Source organism: Lepisosteus platostomus, chromosome 4, assembly GCF_059453375.1.
Source record: "Lepisosteus platostomus isolate fLepPlt1 chromosome 4, fLepPlt1.hap1, whole genome shotgun sequence".
Classification (NCBI taxonomy): Eukaryota; Metazoa; Chordata; class Actinopteri; order Semionotiformes; family Lepisosteidae; genus Lepisosteus; species Lepisosteus platostomus.
In genome coordinates, this window is record NC_142614.1 from 70,560,368 (window position 1) to 70,588,354 (window position 27,987).

General features: G+C 42.8%; 2 protein-coding genes and 1 long non-coding RNA gene across 7 annotated transcripts in view; 1 reads left to right on the forward strand and 2 right to left on the reverse strand.

The window, feature by feature from the left end:
* ubap1 (ubiquitin associated protein 1) overlaps window positions 1–7,192 on the reverse strand; it is a 25,369-nt gene extending 18,177 nt beyond the window's left edge. Inside the window, exon 1 of one of the 2 annotated variants that reach the window (XM_088630551.1) lies at window positions 6,981–7,192. The gene's annotated coding sequence lies outside the window, so the exon portion shown is untranslated. Of the gene's footprint in view, window positions 1–6,171; window positions 6,336–6,980 lie in introns of those variants that run through there. The other variant, XM_088630550.1, reaches the window with a different exon arrangement.
* On the forward strand, window positions 4,476–20,442 carry LOC148673732 (uncharacterized). The gene is made up of 4 exons (XR_015936100.1): window positions 4,476–4,964; window positions 15,493–15,527; window positions 19,209–19,392; window positions 20,192–20,442. It is a non-coding gene; the product is annotated as an uncharacterized LOC148673732 (long non-coding RNA).
* LOC148673733 (kinesin-like protein KIF24) lies at window positions 8,045–27,939 on the reverse strand. 4 transcript variants are annotated; one of them, XM_088630548.1, is made up of 15 exons: window positions 27,249–27,939; window positions 25,243–25,411; window positions 23,591–24,072; window positions 22,977–23,160; window positions 21,831–21,928; window positions 20,675–20,893; window positions 20,253–20,340; window positions 18,853–18,974; window positions 16,022–16,127; window positions 15,524–15,595; window positions 14,585–14,694; window positions 12,287–14,175; window positions 11,052–11,835; window positions 10,643–10,736; window positions 8,045–9,062 (listed from the first exon to the last, which is right to left on the reverse strand). In XM_088630548.1, exons 3-15 carry the CDS (start codon window positions 24,043–24,045, stop codon window positions 8,943–8,945), a joined length of 4,341 nt encoding a protein of 1,446 aa, XP_088486674.1. In that variant the 5' UTR covers window positions 24,046–24,072; window positions 25,243–25,411; window positions 27,249–27,939; the 3' UTR covers window positions 8,045–8,942. The 4 variants fall into 4 exon arrangements, with proteins under 4 accessions (XP_088486674.1, XP_088486673.1, XP_088486671.1 ...); XM_088630547.1 differs by having other exon boundaries at window positions 12,275–14,175; window positions 25,243–25,354; window positions 27,249–27,938; XM_088630545.1 differs by having other exon boundaries at window positions 12,275–14,175; window positions 27,249–27,938.
* Window positions 27,940–27,987: the final 48 nt, after the last annotated feature.

Genomic DNA, 27,987 nt, shown 5'->3' on the forward strand with positions numbered 1-27,987 from the left:
TACTTAATGATACCGGGCATCAAAAAAAAAATTCTCTCCATCTAAGCATGTATGTTTTTAGAAGAGTTAAATTGATTTTTGATGTGTGAAATGTCTTTGGTGTCATTTTTCACCATTGATCTGCTGACTGGCTGTCGTATAAACCCTACATCCCCTCATTAGTGAAGACTGGACACAGCTGATGAGGTGCTCTGGTACCGAATGTCAAAACTGGTGAAACTCAAGACAGAAAAACAAATAATGGAACCGATATGCTCCACAAAGAACAATGCCTGTGTGTCATCTCCGTATCGGAAGCTGGATTAAGTCATGACACCGCTGCTCGACGTCTGGGGCTTCCCAACCATCAGTTTCTATACGAGTACAAAAACAGACTGGAAATGACAGGCCGGGATCTAACGAACAATGAGTCACAAAAACTCTGGCGAGATCGACGGATTATCCCGATTCTTTTTCACATTCCCAGATCCGCTGCATCAGAAACGCCAGGTCACAAATGTTCACTGACTGATCCTACACTCATCCTGTCCCAGGACCCCAGCAGCAACCGCTGCTGTGGGTTCATCCTGATGTGACAACACATCCTCATACTCATGGGACAATGGATTCCTTGTCAGATGAGAGCTTGGCTGTTTTTCCACGGATGCCCAACTATGCACAGCTATGACTCGAGCCCCACTGAAATTCCTCTGGGATGAGCTGGGACAGTATGCAGAGACTAGGCAGGGGCTGGCAGCCTAGGGGATGTGTGCCATTACTGGCAATGCAAAGGGAGTTCTAACAATACTTGCAATGAATGTACTGTAGCACATGCAATAAAAGTCTAATAAGCAGCAAGGAAATTAAGCTAAAAAAATAAAAACTATGCCTGACTGTTCTGTAAATCCCTACAACATGCTACCCCTTGTAAGTGAAGAAAAAAAACAATTAATTCCTATTTTACACATTACTTTTTAGTAATAGGTCTAGCCTATTGTTTTCATAGGAAAGCATGCAATCAGTATCGCTGATCATATTTTTCAAAATCAGAAACCCTATTTCTTTTCTCTTTTGAAAGAGTAGGGCTGCTAATCTTAATGCCCTGGCTAAATTCCACTTTGTGCAACCTCATCTTCCCGATATTCCTTCTTAATTCAACTAGTGAAGCAAATTCTCACACGATCAACTATGTACAGTAGTGGGACCATGAATATTGCTATAGAAATGCAAAGAATTCTTTACCATCACATGACACTTTAAGACAGAACCAATTATAAAAATGACTTATTTAGGTTTTCCTATAAAATTAATATTAAGGTCAGTATTTTCAGACATTAATCCACATCCCTATCGCAGAGGTGTCCTTTAAAAGACATCTTAAAACTCAGTGAAGTTCCCGATTTCATCAGGCGCAACCTTAGATAAAGCAGTTGAAGTGGGGAGCTGTGTCAGCATGCGCAGGCTGCAAAGGAACAACTAAAGGTTTATTCCCTGCTGAAAAGAGAAAAGAAAATGTTTCAACTGTGGAGCCTTCTTCAGGTATGCAAGATGGAGTATTCTGCTGAATGTAAAACAGCTGAATAACAGTAAGGATTTAGTCACTAAAGGGGACTTTTTCTGGGAAAAGCTTTGGACTAGTGCTACATCTGAGTTACTAGTGCTGAGCAATTGAGGTGATTGATCCTCATGCCATGAGAATAAGCAAGCATTAAATTTTCATTAAATCCATATTCCTTAACTAATAACAGCAAAAGCTCTCAAAAAAGTGTTGAAAACCTCAAGCATTTACTGAAAAAAGCAAAAAAGCTCCAAATGTTTTTGCACTCCTCTGAAATGTGAATATTCTAACAATTGTTTCTCAAAGCTCTAATGCACTCTATAATTATCACAGCAAAACTACAAGACTTCACAATGCCTTCCACATCGTAGAGTATGGCTACAAATATTCATAGCAGTGATCATGGCTTCCCTAAGGAAATCAAGTCACTAGTTAGCACGAGGTCTCTTTCAATAACATTAGTACCGCATATTTAAGTACAATTAAACATACTTTAACAGAGGTTTGAGTGAGAAGCTGTCAGCATGCAGGCTACAAAGAAACAAACAGAGGTTAATTCCATTCTGAAAAAATACTTCACATCTGAAGAAGGATACTCGGTTGAAACATGTTTCTTTTTAGTCTTTCTACATTTCAGTGTGGAATAATCCTCTGTTCCTAAGTATACCATATAAGACAACTGGTAAGAGTTCCGAAACAGAAGAAATACATTGATGCCAGTAGCCAAAAGCCTGGAGACTATGTTTGACAGATTCAATCACTTTCTCAGCAGGACACCTGACCTTTTGTGGGTTTTTTTCCCCACACACAAATCACAACCAGAGTCCCATATTTTGGTGTTCGAGAGTAAAGGTTAAGCAATTTTTATAGTTCCTTTTAAAGCCTGAAAAAATGGTAATGCTTTAGATGCTGAGTTGTAAACTTAATCAGAATCTAAATATTTAGAAATGGTTGTACAAACTGAGCGATTCTATCTCTGCTGTGGATTACTTGAACGCTAGCAATAAAACTCTGACTACAGTCCGAACCACACCCCTAACCACTCGATATACAGACTTTTTTAGAAATGTTAATAACATGGCAGCAGACTGTTTATAGCTTAACATTCTTAACCTGTAGTGTTTAATCATAAAAAATATGATTAAATTGAACTATTCAAGGTTAACCAAACATGGATTATTAGATAATTAGGAAAAGAACTGTGGATGGAATAAAAACTAGACAGTCCGGTAGAACCCCATTCGTGGTAATAAATTGGCTGGACTGGGACTATAAAAACCTCTGTAGAACTGTTGCAATTCAGGGCACGGTGGGAAATACACCTTGTGTGTCCCCTTCAGCGTTCTCCAGAAGTGGCCATGGTCATTACAATGAAACTCATCTCTAACCTTCACTGGACTGCGCTGTGACTCCATGCATCCCTACGTAATAGATCACTTCTCATTCACATTCTTAATTCCAATGTGGGTAGATGGAATCAGGGATTAGAGATGTCAGATTTTTTTTATTACCATTCCTGGATGGATTTAGAACCCAAATGAAATTCTAAAACAACCTGTCATTCTAAACATGATATTTCTGCAATATCTGAAACACACACAGCAACAATGAGCTTCACAATTAATAGTGCAAGTTTGTCTGAAACTGAAAGTGTTCTGGTGGAATGAGACACACACACACTACAGTTCTTACAGTAATAGTTCTGATGCAGCTGTTTGCCAATCATTCATCGTTTCAAGTAAGCACTTCCCAGATGCAATGCCCTTCAGAGCTACAAAAAAGAATAAACATTTGCAGTCATAACCTTTTTGCATTTCATATAATCTGCGATTTCTAACCATAAGGACAGGAATTCTAGACCTGTTATGACAATGTGTTTCTTGCCCAGACAGGGAGCTACAACAGTTTTAGCATCACAGTTAAAATGGAATCTTGCTCACAATACAAGTTAATCCTTTATAGCCTATGTATTATTATTTGACCAGCGGCTTAGTATGTAACAAATGAGTTACTGAGGCTTAAACACACATTTAAATTTTGAACATGTACGCACAGGTATTATTGTCATTACCGATTTAGTTGAAATTAATTGCAGAATCTCCAAACAGACATATGTGATTGGTTTATATTTAAGAACCAAAAAATACCACATTTTGTCAAATAAATTGAGAATTGTTGTGCATAAAAAGCAAAGCCCATTCGCATTACTGCTGGAACACAAAGGTTCCCCAAATCAAAAATTCACCTCTTGGCAAAATATAATCTACAACCTGATACAATATACAGTACTAGCTAGTTGTTCTGTGATGAAATTCTAACATGTAATTAGATTATAATTAGAAAACATCCAAACCTAAGAGCAAAGATAACACCATGTCACAATGAGGACGTAACTGGCTTCACTGTGTACAACCTAAATTCACATTTTCATTTTTTTTATGAGCACATTAACAACCAAATTTTTCATCACTTCAAAAGGCAGTGAAAGGATGAACAAACAAGCCAGAACATAACATAAAAATGAATGATTGTAGGACAAACCTTCACCTAAAATCTGTAACCAGAGGTGCACTATTCCAGTTTTCCCAAAGGTCTCTGGGTTTCTGTTCCACCTCACATCTTTATTAACCAACATAATATACTTATTTGGACCAATGTAACAGAGTGACTAGGTCTACAGTTGTAGATGACTGCTACAGAGACTTGCACAATCCGACGGGACTTCTTCACCCAAGAGTGAGAGTTCTGCACTACTGATGTGCCCAAATAAGCCAGAAGGCTATGAAAGCTCTCTCGGTGTTCAATTTCACAAGGGTTTCTTATCCCAATTATCCCTAAAAGATACATTTGTGCGTCAGTGAAAAGGGTTTAATCTCTAACTTTGCGATTTATTGATCGAAAAAGACTGAAGAATAAAGATCAAAACTAGTTGCTCTTCCCCTCAGATATCTCCAAAAAAAAAACCCACACCAAATGCCCAACTTCCTCAGAACCACCGCACTAGTTTCAGGTCGGTGACTCCCCTGCAGATAAAGAGGCAGTGTTCAGAAGCTGAAGTGAAACGCTTCGTTAGACCATAAAGGACTTGTCTTTAGCTCTTTGCACATTATCCAGGCTGCACTTTAAAAACAAAGTCCGCATTATTTTAAAAAGGTCAGTGGGTTTCTTTTTAAACCAACTGACTCCACGACGTGGCGTGACATGCACTGCAACGCTCACAAGTCTGTGTTCAGACCGAGCTGGACAAGAACAGAACAGCACCTGTGTACAGAAGCCCGTGAGAGTGTGAACCACTGGAGCCAAACCACAGACTGAGCCTTGAACACGTGTGCTTGGATGTAATTCATGGCCCTCGGCCTCGCTTGTTTCTCCAAATTACTCTCTCTTACTCACCCTCACACAGAAACCACAGAAAACTAAAGTTGAGGTAAGAAATCACTTTATTAGCCTTACACAATTTCTTGCATTAGGAATTCGCCTTTTTGCATACCCCAGCTTGCTCTCCATGAGACACGTGTTTGCTTTATTCATATACAGCGAGACATACAGAACACACGCAGAACACAATGTATTACACCTTTAAAAAAAAGAGGCAAAAAAAGTTAGTTTTTAACTGACTTCTGTCAAGACAGTTGGGAAATTCCATTTCTGCACCCCGGTATAGAGAAGTGACTACACAGCTGTCAGCCAGGGTGAAACCTGCCCCGAAGTTGCAACAAACAAAAATAAAAACTGACAAAAAGCTTCGGAGCAGCACAGCTCTGCGAACTGCAATTGAAACTACTATCAGTGGTTCGCTTTTGGTTGATAAGCGATAACCACTTTATACCAATTACTCAGCGAACACATTCTGACTGCTGAAAGGGGGTTACACACAGCGTGTCATAACACTGCAGAAGTCAACAAGTCGTGATTGACTTGTCACTGTGCTCCGTGGCATTTCATGTAACGCTGCGTCTACAACTCGCTTTCCCTGCCAGGAACACACCGGTCACTGAAACCCCCGGTAAATCGACCTGTTGAAACATTTCAGTTCCTCCTGCTGTGATGACCAATCACTGCTACAATCCCCTACAGACAGTTCTTGGCAATACCTCTGGACATCACATCAATTGTATCAATCAAGCTTACAATCCAGTTGACGCGAGCCTGCAAAGCACAACCCAATCTTAAGGGTATACCGTGACATCGGACATCACGTAAAGAAAGATCAGTCTTATTTAAATCAAAAGCAGTTCAAACAACCCGTGACGAATTCGTATGAGCTACGCATTGCTCCCGAAACGCCCGAAAGGGAAATAACTTCAACAGCTTAAGAAGTGGCCTTTTACAGCTTCGAGACACGGGGCCGTTCCAGCCAAAACAACTCGTAAATACCTATGACAGCGGCACTGACATATCCTGTAGAATTACACCGGGCAACCGACACCCCACCTCTCGGTTTCAAAAATAAAAATAACAGTTCAATCTTTGTATTCACGGTTCCGGGGCCTGCTGTATCCCACAACCAGCAGTCTGTAGTTTATGTAACGGGCACACAAACTGCGAGAAGCCCAGTTCCAAACGCGTATGTACCACTGCAAACCCGCCGTTCCCTTTCACTTCAACACTTCGCCTGGGTACCGCCACCTCACCTGTGTCTACTCCTTTTCGTGTCCGAAAGGTCTTTTTCGGCTTTCCCTCGAACTCTCTTCTTTCAATGCTCGCCTGAAACAAGTTTTAATGAAACCGAGTCCTATTTCCTGCTTCATCGCAGGACGCCATCTTGTTCTTCCATGACCCCGCCTCTCGCCCCCCCCCTACTCCGTCGCATCCGGCACGTGACTCACCTCTGACCAATAACCAAGCTCTACGTCATCGCAACAACCCGCCCCTCTTGGGAAGTTGAGTCACGGGCGGCTGCCATTATTGTTATTGTTGCCGCGCAGTATTAAAATAAAACTAGAGGTTTGAACTACAGAAGCGTTATCGGTTTCCTAGCAAACAAATGTAGTCATCTTTTAATGACATATAGCCAATAGGCCGTACGTTAGAAGGCTAATGTTGGACGTCATGACTTTTTAAAATAAATTATAACTGTACACTTACAGCACATTTTCCAGGGAGTTCATCCCGATGACTCCAGAAGTGTATACAAAATGGGTATTTTTTTAAATGCTCGAGTCATTCTCCTTTCAGTGCTTGTTGTTTGATTAAAAAAATCCTAGCAACGACAGAGAACGTTAAGCCGCATGAGTTACTTATCGAAGATATCGTTTCGGAGTCTTTAGTTGAAAAAGCTGTGGAAAACGTAGTAGATAATTTATACGTATAAACATATATAATCATGAAGCTCCAGCAGTGGAACATATAGATAACATAAACTGCATAAATGAACTGCACCGAGATGTTGAGAAGCTGGTGGAATGAGAGGTACAAAATGGACTCGAAATACATTACTTACATAGCACGGGTTCCCAAGACAAAACCAGGGCACAATAGCACTCGGCTTGTGTCAACATTTACAATTTTCTGGGGCTTCAAAGCAGGGAGATGTTTGCTGAAACGTATGAGTCTGAGATTCAGTGATCAAAGCAATCATAGAGCTAACCTTGGTTTTCCTTAATTAAGATCTGGGTAAGTAATAAGGTGTCAGTCAACAAGTCACAGTCCAGGAAGACAGTGTAAAGCAGGCAGGAGAAGTGAGAAAGGGAGGACAGGAGAGGGAAGGCATGAGTCAGAAGGCACGAGTTCCCTGTCCAGATCTGGAAAGAGCTGACTGGAGTTCAGTATCTGACCCTTCCTAAGTGAACTTACCATTCTGATTTCCAGTGTAAAGAATCCCTCAGTTAAATACAAGCTCTCCTGGTCAGTGAGTGCATTTTTAGAATGGAGAGTTCGGTTCCTATTCGTTTTGCAGGATCCTGGTTTCCAGATGGATAACTGTAGGTGAAATTGTTTAATTTAGAAGGCAGCTTTCTCCTCTTTTGGACTTTGTCCAAAATCCCCAATGGGCAAAATTTGGTAGCAGTCTGGGGGTTTTTCTGGGGGGAGCTAGGATGTAGGCCTCTTGGACAACCTATGTTGTGTGTTTATGTGGTTTGTTGTTGAGTGTGTCATTGTCATTTTTAATTAATATATGTTTAACCCAGTGTACCGGAACTGTTTAATTCACACTTGAAGAAGGCTTCACAGCGAAAACGTTGCATCTTTTCTTTTCAGCATGGAATAAACCTTTACTTGTACCTGAATTATTACTCTTTTCACCAAAGCTGTGCCAGAGAAAAAAAGAACTCAGGTGCCTCAAATTTACCAGCTGCTCTGGTATATTCTTGGCAAAATCTTTCAGTCATTTTCTACTATTTACCATTTCCATAACCCCGTTTCTAACAGAATGTAATCCATCATATTTATTATCGAAATGTAATTGACTCACAGAATTCTGTTTCTGAATAAATAAGGAAAAACACTGTGAAAAGAGAAAATACTTGCTGTGTATGCTAAGGTATAAACAGAAACCAGAAAAGATATGTTCAAACTGGAAATTTTATTTTAACAACATACTTCAGATTTAGTTACAATAAATAAGCTGGTTTCGAATGACCTTTCTGAATTACAAAGGTTACAGACTGTTCTTGATTGCATAAGAGTATGGAATACTGTATAATATTTAAGAGTTTAAATCTTGCTATTGCATTTTCCCTGCACTGGATTAAAATTATTCATGATTATTATATACCATAGTAACGCAGCAGAAGGGGGCTTGCATACCAAACTACAGTTTACAAGGTTGAGACAATGAGATACACCAGCATTTTTAAATATTCTTCATCTTTTTCCTCCTTTTGGGAGTAACAAGACACTGTTTCATGTGTGGTTGGCCTAGATATTGTTCTTTCCATCCTGATGCATGGTACTGTGTGTATGCTCTATAAACATTCCCCTATTTAGGTATACAAAAAGAAATATATTTTCTTCCCTATTACAATAACTGAGCTTAGTTTGCATTGTTTCACTGCAGTGACTAGCTGAGGAACCCAGGAATCACCGAGATAAACTGATGTTACTCAGTATGTGTTAGCACTGGAGGTTTCAGCAGTCCGAAAGGCTTCAGAGAAGACAATCCATCACCAACATTTTGTGACAAACGGTATAAAAAAAGGCAACCCTTAAGAAAAAATTGGATTTGCTCCTGCAAGTGCACAACAAAAGTACACAGTGCAGAGCCTTGCTCAGTTCAAGAAAAGAAGAAAAACTGTACTATAGTCATCAGAGCAGTAGTGAACACTGATAATACACACATACCCGCAAACACACTGAGGTGGGGAACAAGTCTGTGTACAGTATATAGAGGAAGATGCAAAACTCAAACCTGAAGCTATACACAGTGCACCCACAGATGCTGTCTAATGCATTCCTGGGAATCCTAGGAGCCAGTGGCCCCTGGGTAGGTGAGGTAGAGCTGTAGTTGGGCCCTTACACTGCGCACACACTTGGCTTTCAGCTCCATGATCTCTTCCAGCTTCACCACATAGTCTGTGAAGTCCTGCAGAGACAGCAGCAAAGGGGTTAGTCACTGCGTCTCACACCATCCACTGAGAAGTGCTTCAATTATTCTAATCATCTGCTGGTTTTTTCCTTAGTACAAAAAACAGATTTTGAAAACGTATCAAAACACCCTTCGTGATAGCACTATTAAAAAGTCTGTAGCCATAATAAGAACAAAATTAGTTATATTATTTTTCACAGATTAAAAAAAATGACCAGCTATGTGGCCACTGCATACTAAACTCCTTCTTACCATGAGATGCACTACCATTTTAAAATAAATATTCTTCATTCTTTCCCTCTTCAGGGTAGAGATAAGACCATATGTTGTACATGTGTGTACATAAGTAATGCTCCCATAAAAGCAGAAGGTTAGTTTAAAACTAAATTGTTCAAACCACAGTCATTAAACCTATGCACCACATGGTGCATCCCTGTCCTACTGCATCACAGGGGAAATTGTGTCCCACAAACATTATCTTAAACACGATGACCACAGATTTGACCGTATTCATTGGAAAAGTGGAAATGCAGCATAATACAGCACAGAAGAACTGGGATATATTATTTCCAACAAAACTGAATAAGAGCTAAAAGCAATTTTAAAACAATTACAAGCTTAGGCAGATGTAATCTATATTTGTAGACTTCTGTTTCATTACAATCACATCCTTCAGCAACTAAATATTACATTAGACAAAACCCTCTTTCATCCCACTACTTCTATATTTTGTATTTAGAATAAATCTCACACATTCATGCAGCGAGACACTGACACATGTAAGGGATTGCAGCTCAGATGTGTGTGAATAATTCAGACTGGGGCCACAATATATCATGTTCATCGGTGGATCCTCACTATTCGTTTTACTTGTTTTCATCTTTCCATTTAATTTTTTTTTGTTGAGATACTGAATTATGGAGATGATAATAATAATAATAATTGCTTACACATATATAGCATTTTTCTGGACACTCCACTCAAAGCGCTTTACAGGTAATGGGGATCCCCTCCACCACCACCACTGTGCAGCCCCACCTGGATGATGCAACGCCAGAACACTTACCAGAGTAGAGTAATGAAGCCAGTTCATAGACGGGGATTATTAGGAGGCCATGATTGGTAAGGGCCAATGGGAAATTTGGCCAGGACACCGGGGTTACACCCCTACTCTTTTCGAGAAACGCCCTGGGGTTTTTAATGACCACAGAGAGTCAGGACCTCGGTTTTACGTCTCATCCGAAGGACGGCACCTGTTTACAGTATAGTGTCCCCGTCACTCTACTGGGGCATTAGGACCCACACAGACTGCAGGGTGAGCGCCCCCTGCTGGCCCCACTCACACCTCTTCCAGCAGCAACCTTAGTTTTTCCCAGGAGGTCTCCCATCCAGGTACTGACCAGGCTCACACCCGCTGAGCTTCAGAGATGTAATTATTTTGGGGGTAAAATATCTGAATAGAAAATTTAGAAATTGTAGTCTGAGCTTTGGGGGCGTCCTGAGCTTGTTGCCCCAGTACTGCTGTGCCCTACATCAGCAGCAGGGGGGGTGATCACAAGAGGCTGACAACCTCTCACCATGTCAGGCTGCAGGCTGAGCAGGGCCTCCTCCCTCCGGCTCAGAGACTGCATCTCATCCAGCTCCTCACGGTGCGCCCGGATCACCAGGCTCCTGGAGACGAGAGGGACAATCGGCACTTATCCCTTCAGCCTTCAGCACGCAGCAAAAACAGCTTACGTCCAAAAGGAAATGTACACTATAAAGCCCTCATGCAATCGTACATATACACCTTTTTAAACAAGTTACACATTCAGAAAATGTACGGCGAGAGGAGAGTACATAAAAGTGACTTCAAGGCACAATAAACCCGTAACAATTCACGGTTCCCGAAGCAGATTTAAAATCACAGGCTCATACAAAATGTACAACTTTGTACAAAATACTAATGGAAAAGGTGGAGGTAAGAAACCAACAAAAAAAACCTACTGTGCCCTTCCAAGTGCCTCCTGCTGCTGTCGAGCGACGTAGAGAGGTTCTCTGGTCACGGTGTGCTGTAGCAGAGTGGGACTGGTCATACGGCTCTGATACAGAGTCGGGTTGGCTAACTGGTCCCCTGCACTGTTGAGGGGGGACAGCTCTGGATCGGCAGGAGGACTGGAGTTTCTCTCTGCCGTTGTATCTGAAGTAGACTGAGTAAGGCCTTGGTTCTGTTGCCTCAGCCCCAGGACCTCCTGCACTTCATTCCTCAACCTGTGGTGGCAGCCTGGAAGTCCTCCCACGTATAAATCAGCAACCGCCTGCTTCACGTTCACACTGGGCACTAGCTCTTGACTGGACCATGACACAGGCGCTGCTGCTGCAGGTACTGAGATGTCACAGCTCTCTGTAGGGTCTTGCGCGCCTGCTGCAGTAACTCTGTCACTCTCTGGACTGCTCCCCCTGGCAACTGCGGTCTGGTTTTGGCCAGGCAGTTCCTTCGCAAGCTCCCGGCACAGCACAGAGAAGTGGGCCGAGACAGCTGACTCTGACACTCTGTCTGTGGCTGCAGGGGACAGCAGGCCGTGATCCAGAGCAGAGTCTTCAGGGGGTGTAGTGTGATAACTGGCGTGTGAGGGGCTGAGCTGGCAAGGGGAGTTACAGAGGTGCTGGGCAGTGCACGCTGTGAAACTCCGTGGAGTGGAGATCAGACTGCGGGCAGCCAGTGTGACACTCACGTCCGCCCTCTGTGGGCACAGCTCCCAGGTGGCTGTATGACAGTCCACGGAAGAACCTGAGAATGAAGCAAAGACACGGATTAAGGTACTGTCTGCTGCTCAGTCCTTTCTGGGCTGGCTGATCAAAATGAAGCAATCCAATCTCAAGCAAGTTTTCAAAAGAAATGTTCATGGTTTTGTTCCTCCATCATTTCACAGACTTCTAGATAACCTGCAGTTATGTTCAGTTTTGGCAAGGATCATTACAGTATTGGGGTGATTTCTCTTTGAAGCTGCAATAAAAGTTTAAAGATGCTTAACTGGAAAAAAAAAACACATAAGCATTTAAACGTTTTTTTTTAATCAGCAAAAAAGAGCAGTTTAGAAATGTTCACTATATTGTACTTGGATTTTGAAAAATGCAGGAAAAAAGGATGAGTTGTACTGTTTTTTATTACACAAGAATGAGGAAAGTTCATTTACTTTAAAACTAGCAATATTTGGTAGACTACGTACATCCACCATTACCATTCTCAGAGAGTAGGGGAGTGTCCAAGCTGACTGCTGGCTGTGTCTGCTGCCCTCTCTGGCTACGCTGTGCCACTGCAGGTCCTTGATTCAAGATGCTCCTTGACTCAAGGTCCTCAGTAGACTCCTCCCTGGAGACCTCGCCTTGAGAAAGGGAAGGAGACTGTGGCCCACAGAGGAAGGAGTCTGTAGCCACCTGCCTCTCGATGTCCAACAGAGAGATTGTCAAAGGGTCCATTGTGGCAGAGGTTAATGAAATGTCTGATGCTTGCTGGTGGACACTGTTGTCCTCTTGTGGCTCTGAAGCAGAGTCCCTGTCTGTTTCTGCGTGGACACCTGAGCCAGACAACATCATAGAATCACATGTGGGAGTTGCTTCTCCATCACTACCTGGTTTTACAAAGTTTCGATCACTGGGCAAAGGGACATTGGTACAATCTTCGGGGTTCGACAGGTCTGGTATCTCCACCATGTCCTGGAGTGCCGAGTTGATCTGTTTGTGGTCAGAAGACAGATTGTTGAAGCAGTCTAAACTGGGGGACACGTGGCCTGGCTGCTTCTCTGACACTGGAGAATAGGGTTTCTCAGGTGTATTGTTGCTACCAGAAGACCTCATGGTGAAAGAGTCCTCTTCTATGCTCCAGTCAGGCTGACCTGGGCTGTCCTGCAGCCAGTCCCCAAAGTCTGTCCGCCCATCCAGCCTCCAGCTCTCACTGACCTCAAGCTCCTCCATGCTGGGATTCGTCTCCTCTGCTTCCTCCCGCTGCTCAGACACAGACTGCTCTTGCCAGTCCTCCCTGCTCCTGTATTCTCCCTGAAGCCTGTCAGCTCTCTCTCGGTTTCCCAAATCCCTTCTCAATTCCAAACAGATAGAGCCTTTTGGCACCCCCCGGAAACTTCTCCCGCGACGGACAGAAGCATCTGTGTCTGACCTATAGCCAGGACTGTAGGCGTCCTCAACGCAGTTGCCATGGTGGTCTTCTTCACTAGGGCAGCTCCCCAGCTCAACGACATTGAGGGAGTCCTGACTCGCATCACTAGCGCTGTCTACATCTGTGTCCACCGGACACACCCGGCTGCTGGGCCTGACACCCGGTTCTGCAAGAGAGTCCATGCTCTGCCCCTCGTATGAGGCCAGAAGGCCCTCCAGGGGCTGGTAGTGCCGGATGGACGGCCTCTGAAGTTGCTGGTGGTATTTTCTCAGATGGCGCTGCCTCTCCATCTCTCTCTCCCTCTCACTTCCTAACTCCCTTTCCCTTTGTCGGTGGCAAAGTGTCTCCCACTCTGCCTCCTTCTTGTCCTCCTCTTGCTTTTCCCTTCCTCCCTCTCTTTCCCTCTCCCTCCGGAGAAAACCAGAGCCAGCCCAAGCATCCAAAGTGTCAGTGTCAACCTGGCCTCTGCGGTCCTCCGACAGAGACGCTCGTCCCAGGCAAGTTCCCTTGAACCTCTCCCTGGCAACAGTTTCTTTCCATACGGGCCACACCATGGCCTGAACTTTGTGTATGCCCTGTGAGCCCAGTCCTTGCTCTTGCCTGCAGCGTGCCTCGCATTGCCCCTTGGGTACCGCCTTATCCCCCTCCTTCTGCTCCGCTGCTCTCAGCATCCCTTGCACTGGAGAGCTGTGCTTCAGCCAGGCCTCTCTTACAGCAACAGTCTTGGGTGTGGAGCAGAGCAGGGCACTTCTTGGAGGAGTTACCACTGCTACAGGGACCCCAGGATGTGGCCCTTTGGGGTCTCGAGCCCCCTTGCCTGCCCCCAGCCTCAGTTTCTTGGGGGAGCTCCTCTCCCTGCAGGAGTGTTTGTTACGCTTGGAGAAAGGGCTCCCCACCAGCCTGCTGCCTCCTCTGGAGCCCGGGGAATGTTTCACTCCTCTTCTCAGCTCCTTCACCCTGCATGAAGGAATAAGAAAGACACCTGCATGACACACTCACAGAGACGTGTGTACATATTCATGTGTCATTTCAAAAAAGCTTTTTAAAACATTACTAGCTGTGATAAAATCTAATGGAAATATAGTATTATTTATGCACAATGAAACAACATAGATAACATACTGTTGAAATTCAATCTGCCAGCTACCCTTACTACATAGATCACACCTTACATCTGTAGACAAATTCTGTATTTTTTTCCACAAATTTCCACATTCAAAAATTAGCAGTGGAAGCATTAACTAATTCACAAAATAGAGGATATGATCTGCCAACATCACAATAAATAAAACGCAGCCCTGACTCACAGAACGCTGTACATTTCCTGCTTAAAAACAAGTATAGAACAAGACAGAACTGTGCTCACCTGTCTGCATAGCGCAAGGTGTTAAGAGTGTGTTCTGTAGCTACATGGCTAGGAGAAATATTTGCTATCATGCAGGTCTTTGAATTCCCGATAAATGAATCCTTCAGCACCTAGAAAACATTTTAATACAGTATTAAATAAACAAATCTACTGTGTTGCAAAGGTATTCACACACTTCCAACAAAGCCACATTGTTAAATTACAAATGATATACAGACATCATTTACTGAATATTTTCCATCACAACAAATGCTCAGAATAAATATTTTTTATGAGTAACAGAAGTTAAATACCAGCAAAAATCTAAAACTAAAATATGTTGATTGAACAAGTATTAATGTCCATAAGTTAATACTTATGAAGGTGAAACAGAACAAAGCAGAACAATCTGATTGACTGAAAAGAAATGTATGGGCCGTTATTGACAAACACAGGAGAAGGATTATATTGCAGAAGGATAGTGGCCTTAAGCATTTTACAAAATGTACATAGGAATTTCTGTAGAAAGTGGAGATAAGTTTTATGGATTGGGCATCTCAGTCCCCATACATTAATCACATAAAGATATGGATTGACCTGAATGCTATTCAACTTTGAACTCAAAGGTTTATTTGTCGAAAAGGGGAAAAAAATGCAACCAAGGAATTCATCAGGAGAAAAAAAATGAAAGCTTTGGACCATCTAAATACATTTAAGCATACATTTACCATGCTAAAAAAAAATAGAACAGGCAACTTTAGGCAAATGGCTGCAGCAGGGCGTTTCAAATTATCATGCAAAGTTTGGTGAGCACAGTGGGTTGCAGACTTCAACTGCCTCAAGGGGACATGCAACCAAAAACTGACATTCTCACTTGTAGTTACAGTACAGTACAGAGTCTAACGTCTCTTTCTTTATCCCTTTCTTAGATTAGAAGAATGTGCTGAATCCAATACCTACCTGGGTGAGTTTGCTCTGGCGGAATGGTGTGTGAGAGTGTTCTTGGTCCAGAGCACGAATACATTCCTTTAGCTGCAATACAAGCACAAAACCCTTGATTACTGCGCTATATCTTAGGAGACAGCGTGCCTTCAATCTACCGACTTAACTGGCCGCTGTTTCCTCTCTGACACTCTCTCAGGGGACGCCAGAAACATCATAGAAACTCTACATTTACATCTAAACATCTGCCAGAAAGATCCATCTGGCTTCACTGGACAGGTGTTGTATTCTGGTGAGTCAGCTCCAGCTCCATCCCTCACCACTGTACCGGACAACAGACACCAGGATTTTCTGTTCCTACTCTAATGTCCATGCTGGTAACCTGTCAAGTTCAAATATACTGGAAGCTAAAACACATCCTGCCACATATCTTTTTCGATGCTGTAAAGTCAGAAAAGCACAGAGAATGAAAAGAGAGAGAGGATTGGAGAAAATGATAGAGGAGGGTGAACTCACAGCCAGCAGGCTCTGGTTGATCTCTGCTCCTTCCATCTTGGTCTGTCTGTCTGGGTCCCTGGTATCTGCAGCTCTCTCACTCCCTGCCAGGTCGATGAAGGAAATCCTGCACCACAGATATCGGAGTGTTTGATATTACTGAGCTCACCCCACTGCCAATACTACATCCAAAAAATTAAAATAGAGCACTGAAATTAAAACAACTGTGGCAACAGATTGGAATGCATATTTTACTTTTGTTAAATGTAGGATTTTTAAAATACATATTTAACCAACAGAACAATATCAAAAAGAAAGGTCGAATTGTCATTCTGTTTGGCTTAGAAAAGCTGAGAGAATTTACAATGCCATGGTGACAAAAATAACCATAATCGGAAGATCTTCCATATCAGTCATGTCCTGGGTGTTTTCATAAGAAATATGAAAAGTAATTTGAATGCACCTGTAGAGGCTCATTGACCAGTCCAGGTATATGCAAAATGGTGCTGTGCAATAATGAACTGTTGCTACAGCTATGCTACCTGACTGGTTGCTGTTTTCTAATATGACTGTAACCACAAGAAAAGTCTCCCTCTTCATAATTAGAGTAAATGTTTATGTATGTTTTCTAAATTTTTGTTTGCCTTTTTTATCTTTATGTTTAGTGCATAAGTTTAGACACATAAGTGATAGAACAGACCTTAATATAATAAATCACTTTCCCTTTTATATGTGTTATTGTTAGTGACCATTATTAATGAATTATTTTGAGGCCAACTTAAAAAGGGTGACCATTATGAAATGAACTGGATGCAAACACCTTTTTAAACCTGCATATACAATTAAACTAAATGAATATGTATATACAGTATCCAATAGATACACAGCTTGTGCTGCTGTGTAACTTTCCATAAAATACAGTATGGAACTGTAAAAAAAATATTTTCTGTTCCATAAAATATATCTCAAAAGACACTTGAAAGCACTTCTCATCTCATATAGCTAACTATGACCTGTAAAACAACCATTTTCATTCAAATAATCTCAGAAATAAAAACCGACAAAATTTTGTTATGCAAATTACTGCCAAAGCTTTGAACAGCTTTGGAAGTGTGCCAAGCCATCTAAGGTAAAAATGAGCTCTTGTTACCGGCCTATTAATACCAACTATATTTACTTGTAATATTTTGTTTTACTTTTTAAATAAGAACATAGGAATGGTGACAACTGAGAAGTGGCTGTTGGAGAAATGTTTCCACTTCCATTTCAAAGACTGTCTGTCTAAGAAGCTAAAATAAGTATTTCATGCGCATAGGAGTGGAACACAGAGATGCCTGGTGTATTTTTCACAAAACAATTAAACTAGAAGAGTTCTTTAATATTTTTCTGTTTATTTATCCCGCCTCCCTGTGCTGATCAGATAGGCAGCAATGTAGAATCAAGCTCGTCTTTTTCTTCCCTATTTGCCAACTTCTTTAATATAACTGGTTACTTAGTTTCGTAGCAGGCGATCCTATACAACACAGTGTAGAATTACATAGTAGCCCTTATGTCCAGCATTCCTCCATTCCAGTTCAAACCAGTTCTTTATGTCCATCTAAAATACCGCAGTGTACAAAGCATGACCATTTTGCTCAGCTTGTTCTTCTGGTTGTTTCGTAGCTAAGTGATCATAAAAATGTCCAGTCTTTTCATGACGCATCTCCGATTATGAGTCTGAATTGTATGGCTAGAAAGTTTGGTCCAGACACTCCGATACCTACAGTAGCTGCTTTTTGCTTTCGACACCAGTGTTTTGTATTCTCAATCCTACACAAATTGTCTCTTGGTTTCCAATTGTGACCCTGTGACCTTGTATAGCTCCCAAGCTTGAAGTAGTCCTCTGAGTTGACCCTATCTATTCCACTTAAAATATGATATATAAGAAGATTTATATAAAATCTTCCAATCCCCTTTGGTCTGTATTGAAGAGATGAAGCTCTTTTATCCTATTTTTTAACAATGTCAATCTGCTTTTTAAGGCTATAAAAACCTTTTTTGTATTATGGTGACCAAAACTGAACACAACATTCTACATTTTTAGTGCATCATAAAGATATATATTTATGTGCTCTTATGACCAGGTGAAAAAAAGGTTTCTGTAAAGACTTCTTAAAAATGAAGGCAAGAAATTGTGACTGGGGAAACAAATCAGTGTCACATAAGGCTGAGGGAACATTCTGTGGCTTTGAGCTTTTAATTTTAGAAGACAGGATTTCAAGCCACAGCACGGGAAACCAGAGCAGACTTGGAGACACTTTGGGAATTATAACGTTCCAAACATTTTAGCCAATTTAGAATTGGATAACGCATTATCCTTTACCATTTTTTCACGTTTATGGCAATATAATATAACGCATGATCAACCTAACACTTAAACGTTCCTCATTTCTATTGCACTCAATATCTCAATATCCAGTTATAGGAGGTGCTGCCATTGTACTGCTGAAACTGTAAATCGGGACATAAACAAACAAAATCCCCTCTGTAATATATTTTTTCACTCATGGTGGGGTCTTTTCTTTTCAAAAGATTTTATTTGTTTGTACCAGGCATTTGCATTATGATCAGTGGGATTTTTATCTGTGAATGTATGCTTTTTCCGTGCCTAATGTGTTGTTCTTCCTTTATGTTTGTTGATGAACTGGTATTTTCATTAATTGTAAAGGAGGGAAACCTAAGACAAATTTCCACTTTGAGTAGACAAAGAAAATCTCAGTCTAATCTAAACAAAAGCAAATAATACAAATGTGATGTACTTGCACTGCAAATGCATAAAGGGCAAAGTGTCCCTGCACTTGGAGAGTCCTGACCTGCCAACCAGCCTGCGAGTGGAGTCTTTGAGGTGTATCTGAATGACGGCATGAGATCGAGAGGAGTCTGCGTTCACTCCACTGGCACCCCTGCTGCGCTCCCTGCTGCCCCAGGAGATCACCTGCAGAGCACACACAGACACTTAGACCCACACAGTGCCACTGCCTTAGGAGTACATTCAGGAGAATGGTTTAAGCCTTCAGTATTGCACATTAGGGGCGACTAAGTGACACCTAAGAGCAAATCAAGAGTAAGAGGAAGCCATTCAGCCCATCTAGCCCTTCTTGAAAGAAGCCAGGTTATCCTTTTGAACAACTTTAACAGTGGTTTAATGTGACTTTAATGTGGTTTTTAGTCTTTCAGCTACAGACCACCTAACAACAAGGATACACAGGATGGTCACAGTTTATTTATGAGCCTAATTTCCTAACGGATGTCTAGCCAAAGGAGGGGAGTAGTGGCTTGCTGCCTTGCAGAACTGGGGCCCCAGGTTCAATTCCTGGTATGGGGTGGAGTCTGTATGTTCTCCCCATGTTTGTGTGAGTGTTCTTTATATTTATATATATAAGCTTTATGTATACAGCTTTCTGTATATATAAAAGTTACATGTGGGCAATAATATGTGTTTCCAAAATAAACATTATTCTTTATGAGAGCAGATAGGATAATTAACAATAACAAAGAGAGACGTGACAATTGTGTTATTTCTTTTGTAAATGTTGAAAAAACAGAAGAGCAGCACTGGGTTATTGCAAAAATGATCTGTAAGACATCAAATAATTCAACATTCAACAGGCCACAGCTGGGCTCCCTGTACACTTTCTTGTGTTAGGTGTTATAAATGTGATTTGCTCCTGGTGCTGTATTTGCTGCTCTTGTTATGTTTCCTAGTGATGGCAGGGCATTCAACTTGTTTGAACAATGTTTAAGTAGGGAGCTGCATCAGCATGTGCAGGCTGCAAAGGAACAGGTCAAGGTTTATTCCCTGCTGAAAAGAGAAGAAAAGAAACACGAAGCAGAAACGTTGTTTCTTTTCTTCTCTTTTCAGGATGGAATAAACCTTTACTTGTTCCCTTGTTTGAAAAATGGCTTGAAACCAGGAAACTTCATCTCCAGAAACCCCCTCTGAGGCTCCTGAAGACTCTGCGTCGTGTTCCCAATTCTTGAACACCCTACCGCCCTTTGCACTCGCTACTGAATAGAAATAATACAAATCTTGTTATTCTTGTTTAAATGATAATTATACTTCCAGTATCAGTAGCCCGTTTTTCTTCCATCAATGACAATGTGTGTAATTTCCTAACAGAAGAATAATTCTGCAGCACTTTCTGATTTTAGATTTTGAAGTATTTCATAAGCCAGGAGAAGGCTGTTGTGATGAAGAAAAAGAAGGCATCACCTCAAGCAGCGTGCCCACGGACTCCACCCTCTCCTCCCGTAGCCCCACGATCTGGACCACATGACGCCCATCCTCCCTGGCAAACAACCTTCAGGGACAGGGAAGAATGGCCGCTCAGAACAAGCCCACACAAACCAACACACCAGTCTGCCGGCATCTTCTAAATAAAATAAATGTCGACTGCATATAACATTTGTTAAGATTTCCACGTCTGCTTAGCTCTGGGTATGCTTGCACTTACAGTGTTCCGCATAATAATTGGCCACAACCAGATGAGGAACTCCCAAGGAAGAGCCATCTGCAATAGTTAAATCCTGCTGAGTGGGCGAGCCTCTCTGCACAACAGGTTCAAGCCTGTGAGGGATGAACGGCTGACCTACGACACGCCTGTGTCTCTTGCAAGGAAGTCTGGCCCCACGCACCGTTTCCTGCCATCCAGCAGGTCGTACAGCTGCCCACAGTAGATCTCAAAGAAGCTGATGCAGAGGTGCAGGGGGCCGCGGGCAGGCGCGGGCCGCCCCAGCCGGGCGAAGAGGTCGCGGGCGGCCAGCGCGTACAGGCCGGGGTTGCGGGCCGTGCCCATCATCGTGTGAGTCTTCCCCGCCCCCGTCTGCCCGTACGCGAAACAAGTGGCTTTGCCCCTGCAAGAGAGAGCCGGACAGAGAGGCTCTTACAGGCATGCGGGTCTGACGGGGATCAGAAAGCAGTTTCAGCAAATAATACACAGTGTGACATGGAGCGGGGAGCTGAAAGAGCACACTGGCTGAAAGAGGAGCAAGTAGAGGTTAATTCCATGCTGAAAAATAGGAGGGAGACACTTTGGCTCTGTAGGGCCTTCCCTGGATGCCTCAGTGATCTTGAGTCTGATACATTTAATAAACTTCTTAAATAATCCTCCAGTGCCAGGCTTCTGTGTCAGAAGAAACAGCAAAAGATACATGTGAAATGGATACAGTAATCACCATTTAATATGCAGAAACCAGACACTTAACAAGCGAACCTGCAGACTGAAAGGCAAAGACACAGCAGCCCTCCAGGAGCAGGAGGACAATGTGGAAAAGGAGATAAACCAGACAAACTGCTTGGGCATATGGAACAGCTGGCATGCTATCTGAAGGCAGAATGTAACTCCAAGGTTATATAACTGGAAATATACAGTGCAATATAATGAATCGACTGTGAGCTATTCTGATCACTGTATTACAAAAAAGAGTGCTGCTGTCTTAGAAAGAGTTTGAAGAATAGCAGCCACAATAACTTCTGATCCTGAGGGCATGCCATACAGAGACAGGTAAAGGGAAACGAGTCTCACTAGTCTTGAACAGAGCAGATTATAATGAGGTCCGAGGCAAAAATCCTAAAAGTTACTGAAGTCAAAACAATGGAGAACTTCAGGTTCAATGATAAAACTGGGGCATGGGCAAGGATGGAAATTAAGGGAAAGAGTGTTAACCCAGAAGGATGTAGATTTTGTTATGTTTTCAAAAATGTCACCTATTTTCTCATTAAACCCCACAGTAAAGTGAGTCGTTCTCATATTCATGTTCTGGTGGCGGATGTTGGAGGCAGATTTCTTACCCATTGAAGACATGCTGAATCAGGGGGTAGGCAGTCTTACGGTACACATCCTCATTTGTGCAGGACTCACCGAACACGTCATCAAAATAAAACACATGCTAAAGAAAGAGAACAGATCCTAGTTTTGCTGATCACATGGTCAGTTTTGAGAATTGAACTGAAATGTGTAATACAAAGATTAACTCGTACACTATAGGTATAAGCAACCTAATACAGACTTAAATACAGTATGTAACTGAAGTAATGTGTACACTGCATTATGCACAACATTCATCTACATGTAGGAAAGAATTGTACAGCAAGAGGCTAATGTAGTTCATAATATGAGCCTCAAAATATTTTCACTGAGGGCTATGTGCTGAATTGAGGAGCAAGAAATTGAAATTGTCAACTGTTACAAATATCTTGGCACTGTTGTTGACACATGTAACACAGACGCCACATGAAAGAAGAGCCAACAGCGGTCGTTCTTCCTAAGAAAACTCTTCTCTTCTCATGTGTGTACTACAAAAATGACTTTGTTCTATCAGTCTTTCATTGAATCTGTCCTAACACTCACTGTGGTAGCCTGGTTTGGTCACCTTAAAACACGCAATAAAAACAGTGAGCAGGATTGTGAAGGTAGCCAGCAGAACAGCCCAACAGTTACAGCTGTCAGACGTCTACATTGAGCAAATACTGAGGAAGGCCAATATGATAGCTGACAGTCATGACCCGGCCCTTTCACTGTGAATTTGACTCGATTGAGACAATCCAGATTCAGGACAGACGCAACAGAACTAAGTCATCTTTCTCTCCCACAGCTATCAACCTGCTCAAATTGGGTAACTGACTGTATATTTAACTTCTTTATATATATATATTTTCTTTCACATCATGCATCTATGTCTCTTATTTGTTAACGGGTTCATGTTTTGTTAAATGTATTGTGCAATTTCTTCTCTTTTACCTGCTTGACAAGCAAATTTCCCATCAGTAAAGTGAAGTAAGTAAGAACGTCTGCAGTCCCTCAAAAAATATTTCCCTCTGAAGAGCCAGGAGAAATCTGCTGCAAGTGACTAAACGCACACTATGCGCCTGCAGGTGAAGTAAACACCTGTGTGTGGATGAGATGAGGGACACAAGCTGTGGGGCAGAGCGTGGTACCTGAAGCGTGTACTGGGAGAGGTCCACCGCCTCCTTCTTCTCGTGGACCAGCACCGACTCGTGGTCCTGAGCGTCCACCACGTCCAGCTCCCCCCGCCGCTCCTCCCCCCCGCGCAGCGGCCGCTTCCGCACGCACACCCGGATCCTCTCCGCCGCCACCCGCGCGGGGCCGCGGCCCCCCGCCCTGAGACACACACAGGCCTGAGGAAGAGCTCGACTGGACACCGCGGCTGTAAGTCGGAAGACACTAGCATCTTAACAGGTATGCCTGAAGGCAGAAGGCATGACGGCAATTAGGCATTTAGGCCTAAAGCTAGTGTCCATAACAGTAACGGTTTTCCTTGGTATCCCGAGGTGTTGGGGAAAAAGGCCTAGATTCCATGTGTGTGCCAGGGTCTTGCACCTTATCTTTAATTACGCGAACACTCATGTCAACAGGGATGCCTAAAGGCAGAAGAACGAGCATTAAAAACATTTCTGTAACAGAATGAGCGTAAAAGGTTATTTCTGTAATAACCTGTAACGGGAAGAGTGGATCAGGATGAATGTGCCAGTCTGCTGTTATTACCACGACAAAAGGAAAAAAGGAGACCGGTCGGGGCGATTTTGGGTACCTGGCAGAAGAGAGGGGTAACCCATAGTTGTACCCTTGGCTGTGTGTGACTCTGTGCAAAGGGGTTTGCTCCTTCTTGGCTGGACACCTGAGGCTGTGTGGCACTCCTGCCTGCCCGGGCCTGTGTCTAGGTGCGACGCTGTCAGCGTGGGTGCTGTGCCCAGAGGGGGTGCTGAAATCCAGCTGCCGGCGTGGGGTGCCCCGAGCTGGGAGAGAACCGTCTTCCTCCTCCTCCTCCTCCTCCTCAGCCCCCTGCCCGTCCTGCAGGGTTTTGACCAGCTGCACCAGGTGGAAGAGGCGGGTGCGGTCTTGCATGTGGTGCACTCCCAGCCGGGGGTAATCGCTCATGGTGAGGCGGGAGAGGTGGGCAGGCCTCCGCAGTCCGAGCGCGGTGAACTGGGGATAGTAGCGCTCTAGCCCTGCCTCACACAGGCACTCATAGAGACAGGAAGCCATATCTCTGTCCTCCGCCCCCAGAGCTCCCTGCACACCAGGGGGAACAGGGCTGTGTTACTCCATACGCTTAAAAAAGAATATTCTAAACATACATGGTTTACTTCTACATGTTGTTTTAGTCACCCTTTAAAAAACCAATTTATTCAAAACTCTTGTAAAAACAGATTCAGTGGATAAAACAAAGAGCTCCATAAATGATTTACCGTTTCATTTTATTTCAAAGAAGCAGTCGTCTCGCATAAGTAAGCTTTGGTGAGGAAATGAGAAGGGAGGCATGTTCAACATACTGTATTTAGTTCTTCACTGAGCGGCTGCCAGACATTGTCCAATCCTATTTTAATTCCCCTCTACACCCCCTTGCGATCTATTGCAAGTAATTATTTTAAAGCAGAATTTACAACAACTTTTCAGAATAAAGCTTTTAATACCTGTTAGCAATAAAAAAAACATGTGTATAAACCTGTAAAATAGAATCACAATAATTGTGCAATAGTGAATAAAGAACTATAGAAAGGTATGACACTATCTTTAATTCTCAGATGTTTGGCACTTAATCATAAGGAGTAAGGAATAGTCCCCTACTGGACAAATATATTTAGCAGAAATATTCTTTACTGGCTGGGGGAATTTACAAACGTATGACCAGACTGTATCATACCAATGACAAAATTAATACTTCACATTGTTTACACCAGGTTGCTCAATACCCTGTAGATCACCGGTTACATATCTTGACGTGCTTTAAAGAAAACTTGGCTGTATCATTTCTCCATATCACTTTAATGTCATTCCACTCTCAGGAACTAGAAAAACTAGTTTCATTACTACATATTCTTAATACTTATGATAACAGTTTTGATTTCCTGCAGGGCCTTTCATGACACGTCTTCACGAGGTGCAACACAATAAAACAAAGCCAAGACAAAAGGAATAGAGAGATGTATAAACAAATGAACACTGGAACTTAATCAGAACTAAATGCCAGCTAACAGGGTCAGGCTTCTGACAGGATCAGAAGGTGCTGATCAGCATGTAAGATCGGATACGGGCAGAGAGTCCGTTCCACAGCCCTGAAGAAACAATACAGAAAGCACAGTCCTCCTAGATTCCTAGGGCTTCGTTTTGGGAAACGAGTGAGGAGTTACATTCATGTAATTTCATTCGTTATGTTTAATGCTCAAAATGAAAACCACTTACGTGCAGTACTGTAGTTTTATTTTTCTCTCGCTCCGAGGGTCAGGTCCACATTCCAGTATGCTCTCTCATGAAAAGCCGCTGTCTAATGGTGTCCAGCACTGAAATTCAATCCCTACAACAGTAGGGAATATCTCAGGATAATTATAGATAATCCAGCGCAGCTGCAGTGCTGTATGGGACAGGTGAAGTATAAAATGTGAGGCAGAGCAGGGTGTAATGCACAGCTGAACGGGCACACTGCAACACTGAATGTCTCCCAGAAGATATACAGTAAATGAACAAGCCTCTCTTATACTAACAGAGACAACTACGTACAGCATATAAACATACACCTATGATTCGCTTAAGGTAGAAACAATAGCGTGAGATTTTAAACCTCATCAAACCTTGCTGATCAATTTTTTTTCCCATGGTCAGCATATGCGAGAAGGATGCTGAAATTACTGTGTTCCTAGACGTATCAACAATAAGGCGTAGCGTCCATAGCAGTAACAGTTTTTCCTTGAAGAGGAGAAATCCATCCTGAGATATTTAGGAAAAAGGCCTGCAGTCCATGTGCTGCCAGGGTCTGCTTTAAAGACTTTTAAAGCCAGTGTTTTCTCCTTATCCATTTAATGGATGGATGAAATTTGAAAAGTAAAATCAAAATCTCCCAATCACCTCTGAGCTTTGCCTACGTACCTCATCCACCAGAAAAGAACATCTAGACTATTTCTCCCTCTGCATATCAGCAGATACAGAAGTGCTTAAATTAGGATCATTGCAGCTGGAGCAGCCTACCAATATTACGTCCCTGAATTCCATGTTATTGTATTTGCGACTTCACTAAGGTAGGACACTTTATCCATTATAGCCCAGCTGCATAAATCTTGTACTGCCATGACAACCACATGCATCCTAACAATGTATTTGGGTGTGGTGGTACAATTTATAAGCTGCCGTACTCTCTTCAGGATCCCAAACTAAACATTGAGGAGTGTGTCTCCATGGAGAAAAGCTGGGGTATGTGAAAAGATGAATTCCTAATGCAAGAAATTGTATAGGGCTAATAAAGAAACATTATATTATTATTATAGGAGCAGTCTGCAGGAACAGAGGACTGCGGGACCCCGGGACTTGGTCAGTGTGGCACCTTGCGGTGAGGGCACCTCCAGTCTACACAAGATCCATCACTCTTGGTCCTCCCAAAGCAGCCATCGGCTGGTGCCTGGTACTGGATTAGCAAGTGCAAAGCTTTGATTCACCACTAACCAGGACTTGGCTCCACTGATCTTGAGCTGACTTGTTCCTGGCTCCAATGTACTGATGGTGCACTGTTCTCCTGGGGCTCGTGGAAAACAGGGCATCTTGATTCATGTGAGCTTGTTCTTGATTTTCACCAGGCAGGACATTCAACACCTGACAACACTTGAACCTAATTCTTTCTCCAACTAATGAGGTGAATTAGTACTTATACAACAGCAAAAGAGACTTGAATTGTGAATAAACAATGAATTGAATGATTCCCAAAAAAACATTTAATTAATATCCAAAAACCTTATAGTGGGCTGGCGACTCTAAAGTATAAAAAAAACGACCCGTCCCTCTGTAAGTCCTCTTAGACGGGATTGTTTACAACAAGAAAAAAAAAAGAAAAACCCTAACCCTTCCCCCCAAAAAATACCACAAAGAACCTTTTATGACTTTCGCTTTCTTTAGAAGTTCGTTATTTGATGTCGCCTAAGAGGACCTCCTGGGCAAGAGGTGACGACTCGCAGTTGCTGTTACGTCTTTAGACTCACGACTTCTCGTAGCGCAAGACGTCCGTGGGTTTCAAACGGTATTGACATGCTAGATGGATGTGTAAAACGTTAGCAACAGATGTTAATACTCACTGAGTATTAACAGTACCAGATCAAAGCCTAGCTAAATCACAATATGTATACTGTATGTGCCCAGTAAGTGCTACACTGCTGCAACATGTGGCTGATGTTGTACTGCGGTTGTAGGACCGGAACAGAACTTACCAGGTAGCACTAGGGGATAAAGTTTCCCAAAACGGCGGCGCTCCCGACTCTCAGAGGGCAAGTTGTCCTGCTTGTGTTTTCGGCGCATCCCCCCCCGGCGGACGGGGTGCGTGTGTACTGATGGATACACACACACTCCCCGACCCAGATTATCGCTCCCCTCCGCCTGTTCTCTCGGTGCGGCCGCCGTCTTTCTGCAAGACCCGTACCTGCGCTTCCCCGGTTTCCATGACAACAAAACGTCGCCTCCAACAGCCGGCGCCGGGCTCGCGCCCTCTGTCCCGCTTTCCCCCCCCCCGCGGGGAGGAATGAGCCAATCGGGTGTCTTGATCATGGCAACGGAAGCGTGACGACACAGGAACAACCGAACACGAGGGGAGGAGGCAGTACAGGAAGTGTGCTGTGTTACATCTGCGAGTAATGCAGCTTTAGGTGCCTTGGTTGTGTGTTGCTTCTGCAATATCTAATTCATTTCTGGCCTTCGCTTAGGTTAAGCATTGTTTCGTCAGTATTAACTTTACGTTTCTCAACACTAAATGTAGTGTTTAAAGTGTTACTACGCAGTATGGATGTTTTTTGATCTCTTAAACTCCAAAAATCTGTGCTGTATATTCTAAAAAATACTATTGGCAACAAATTCAAAAGCCTGCTTTTGAAAGGACAATGCCTATTTATTTATCGTCTAATTGTAGTTAAACAGGCCGGACCCTACACCAGCCTGAGCCGTTATCGGAGTAGG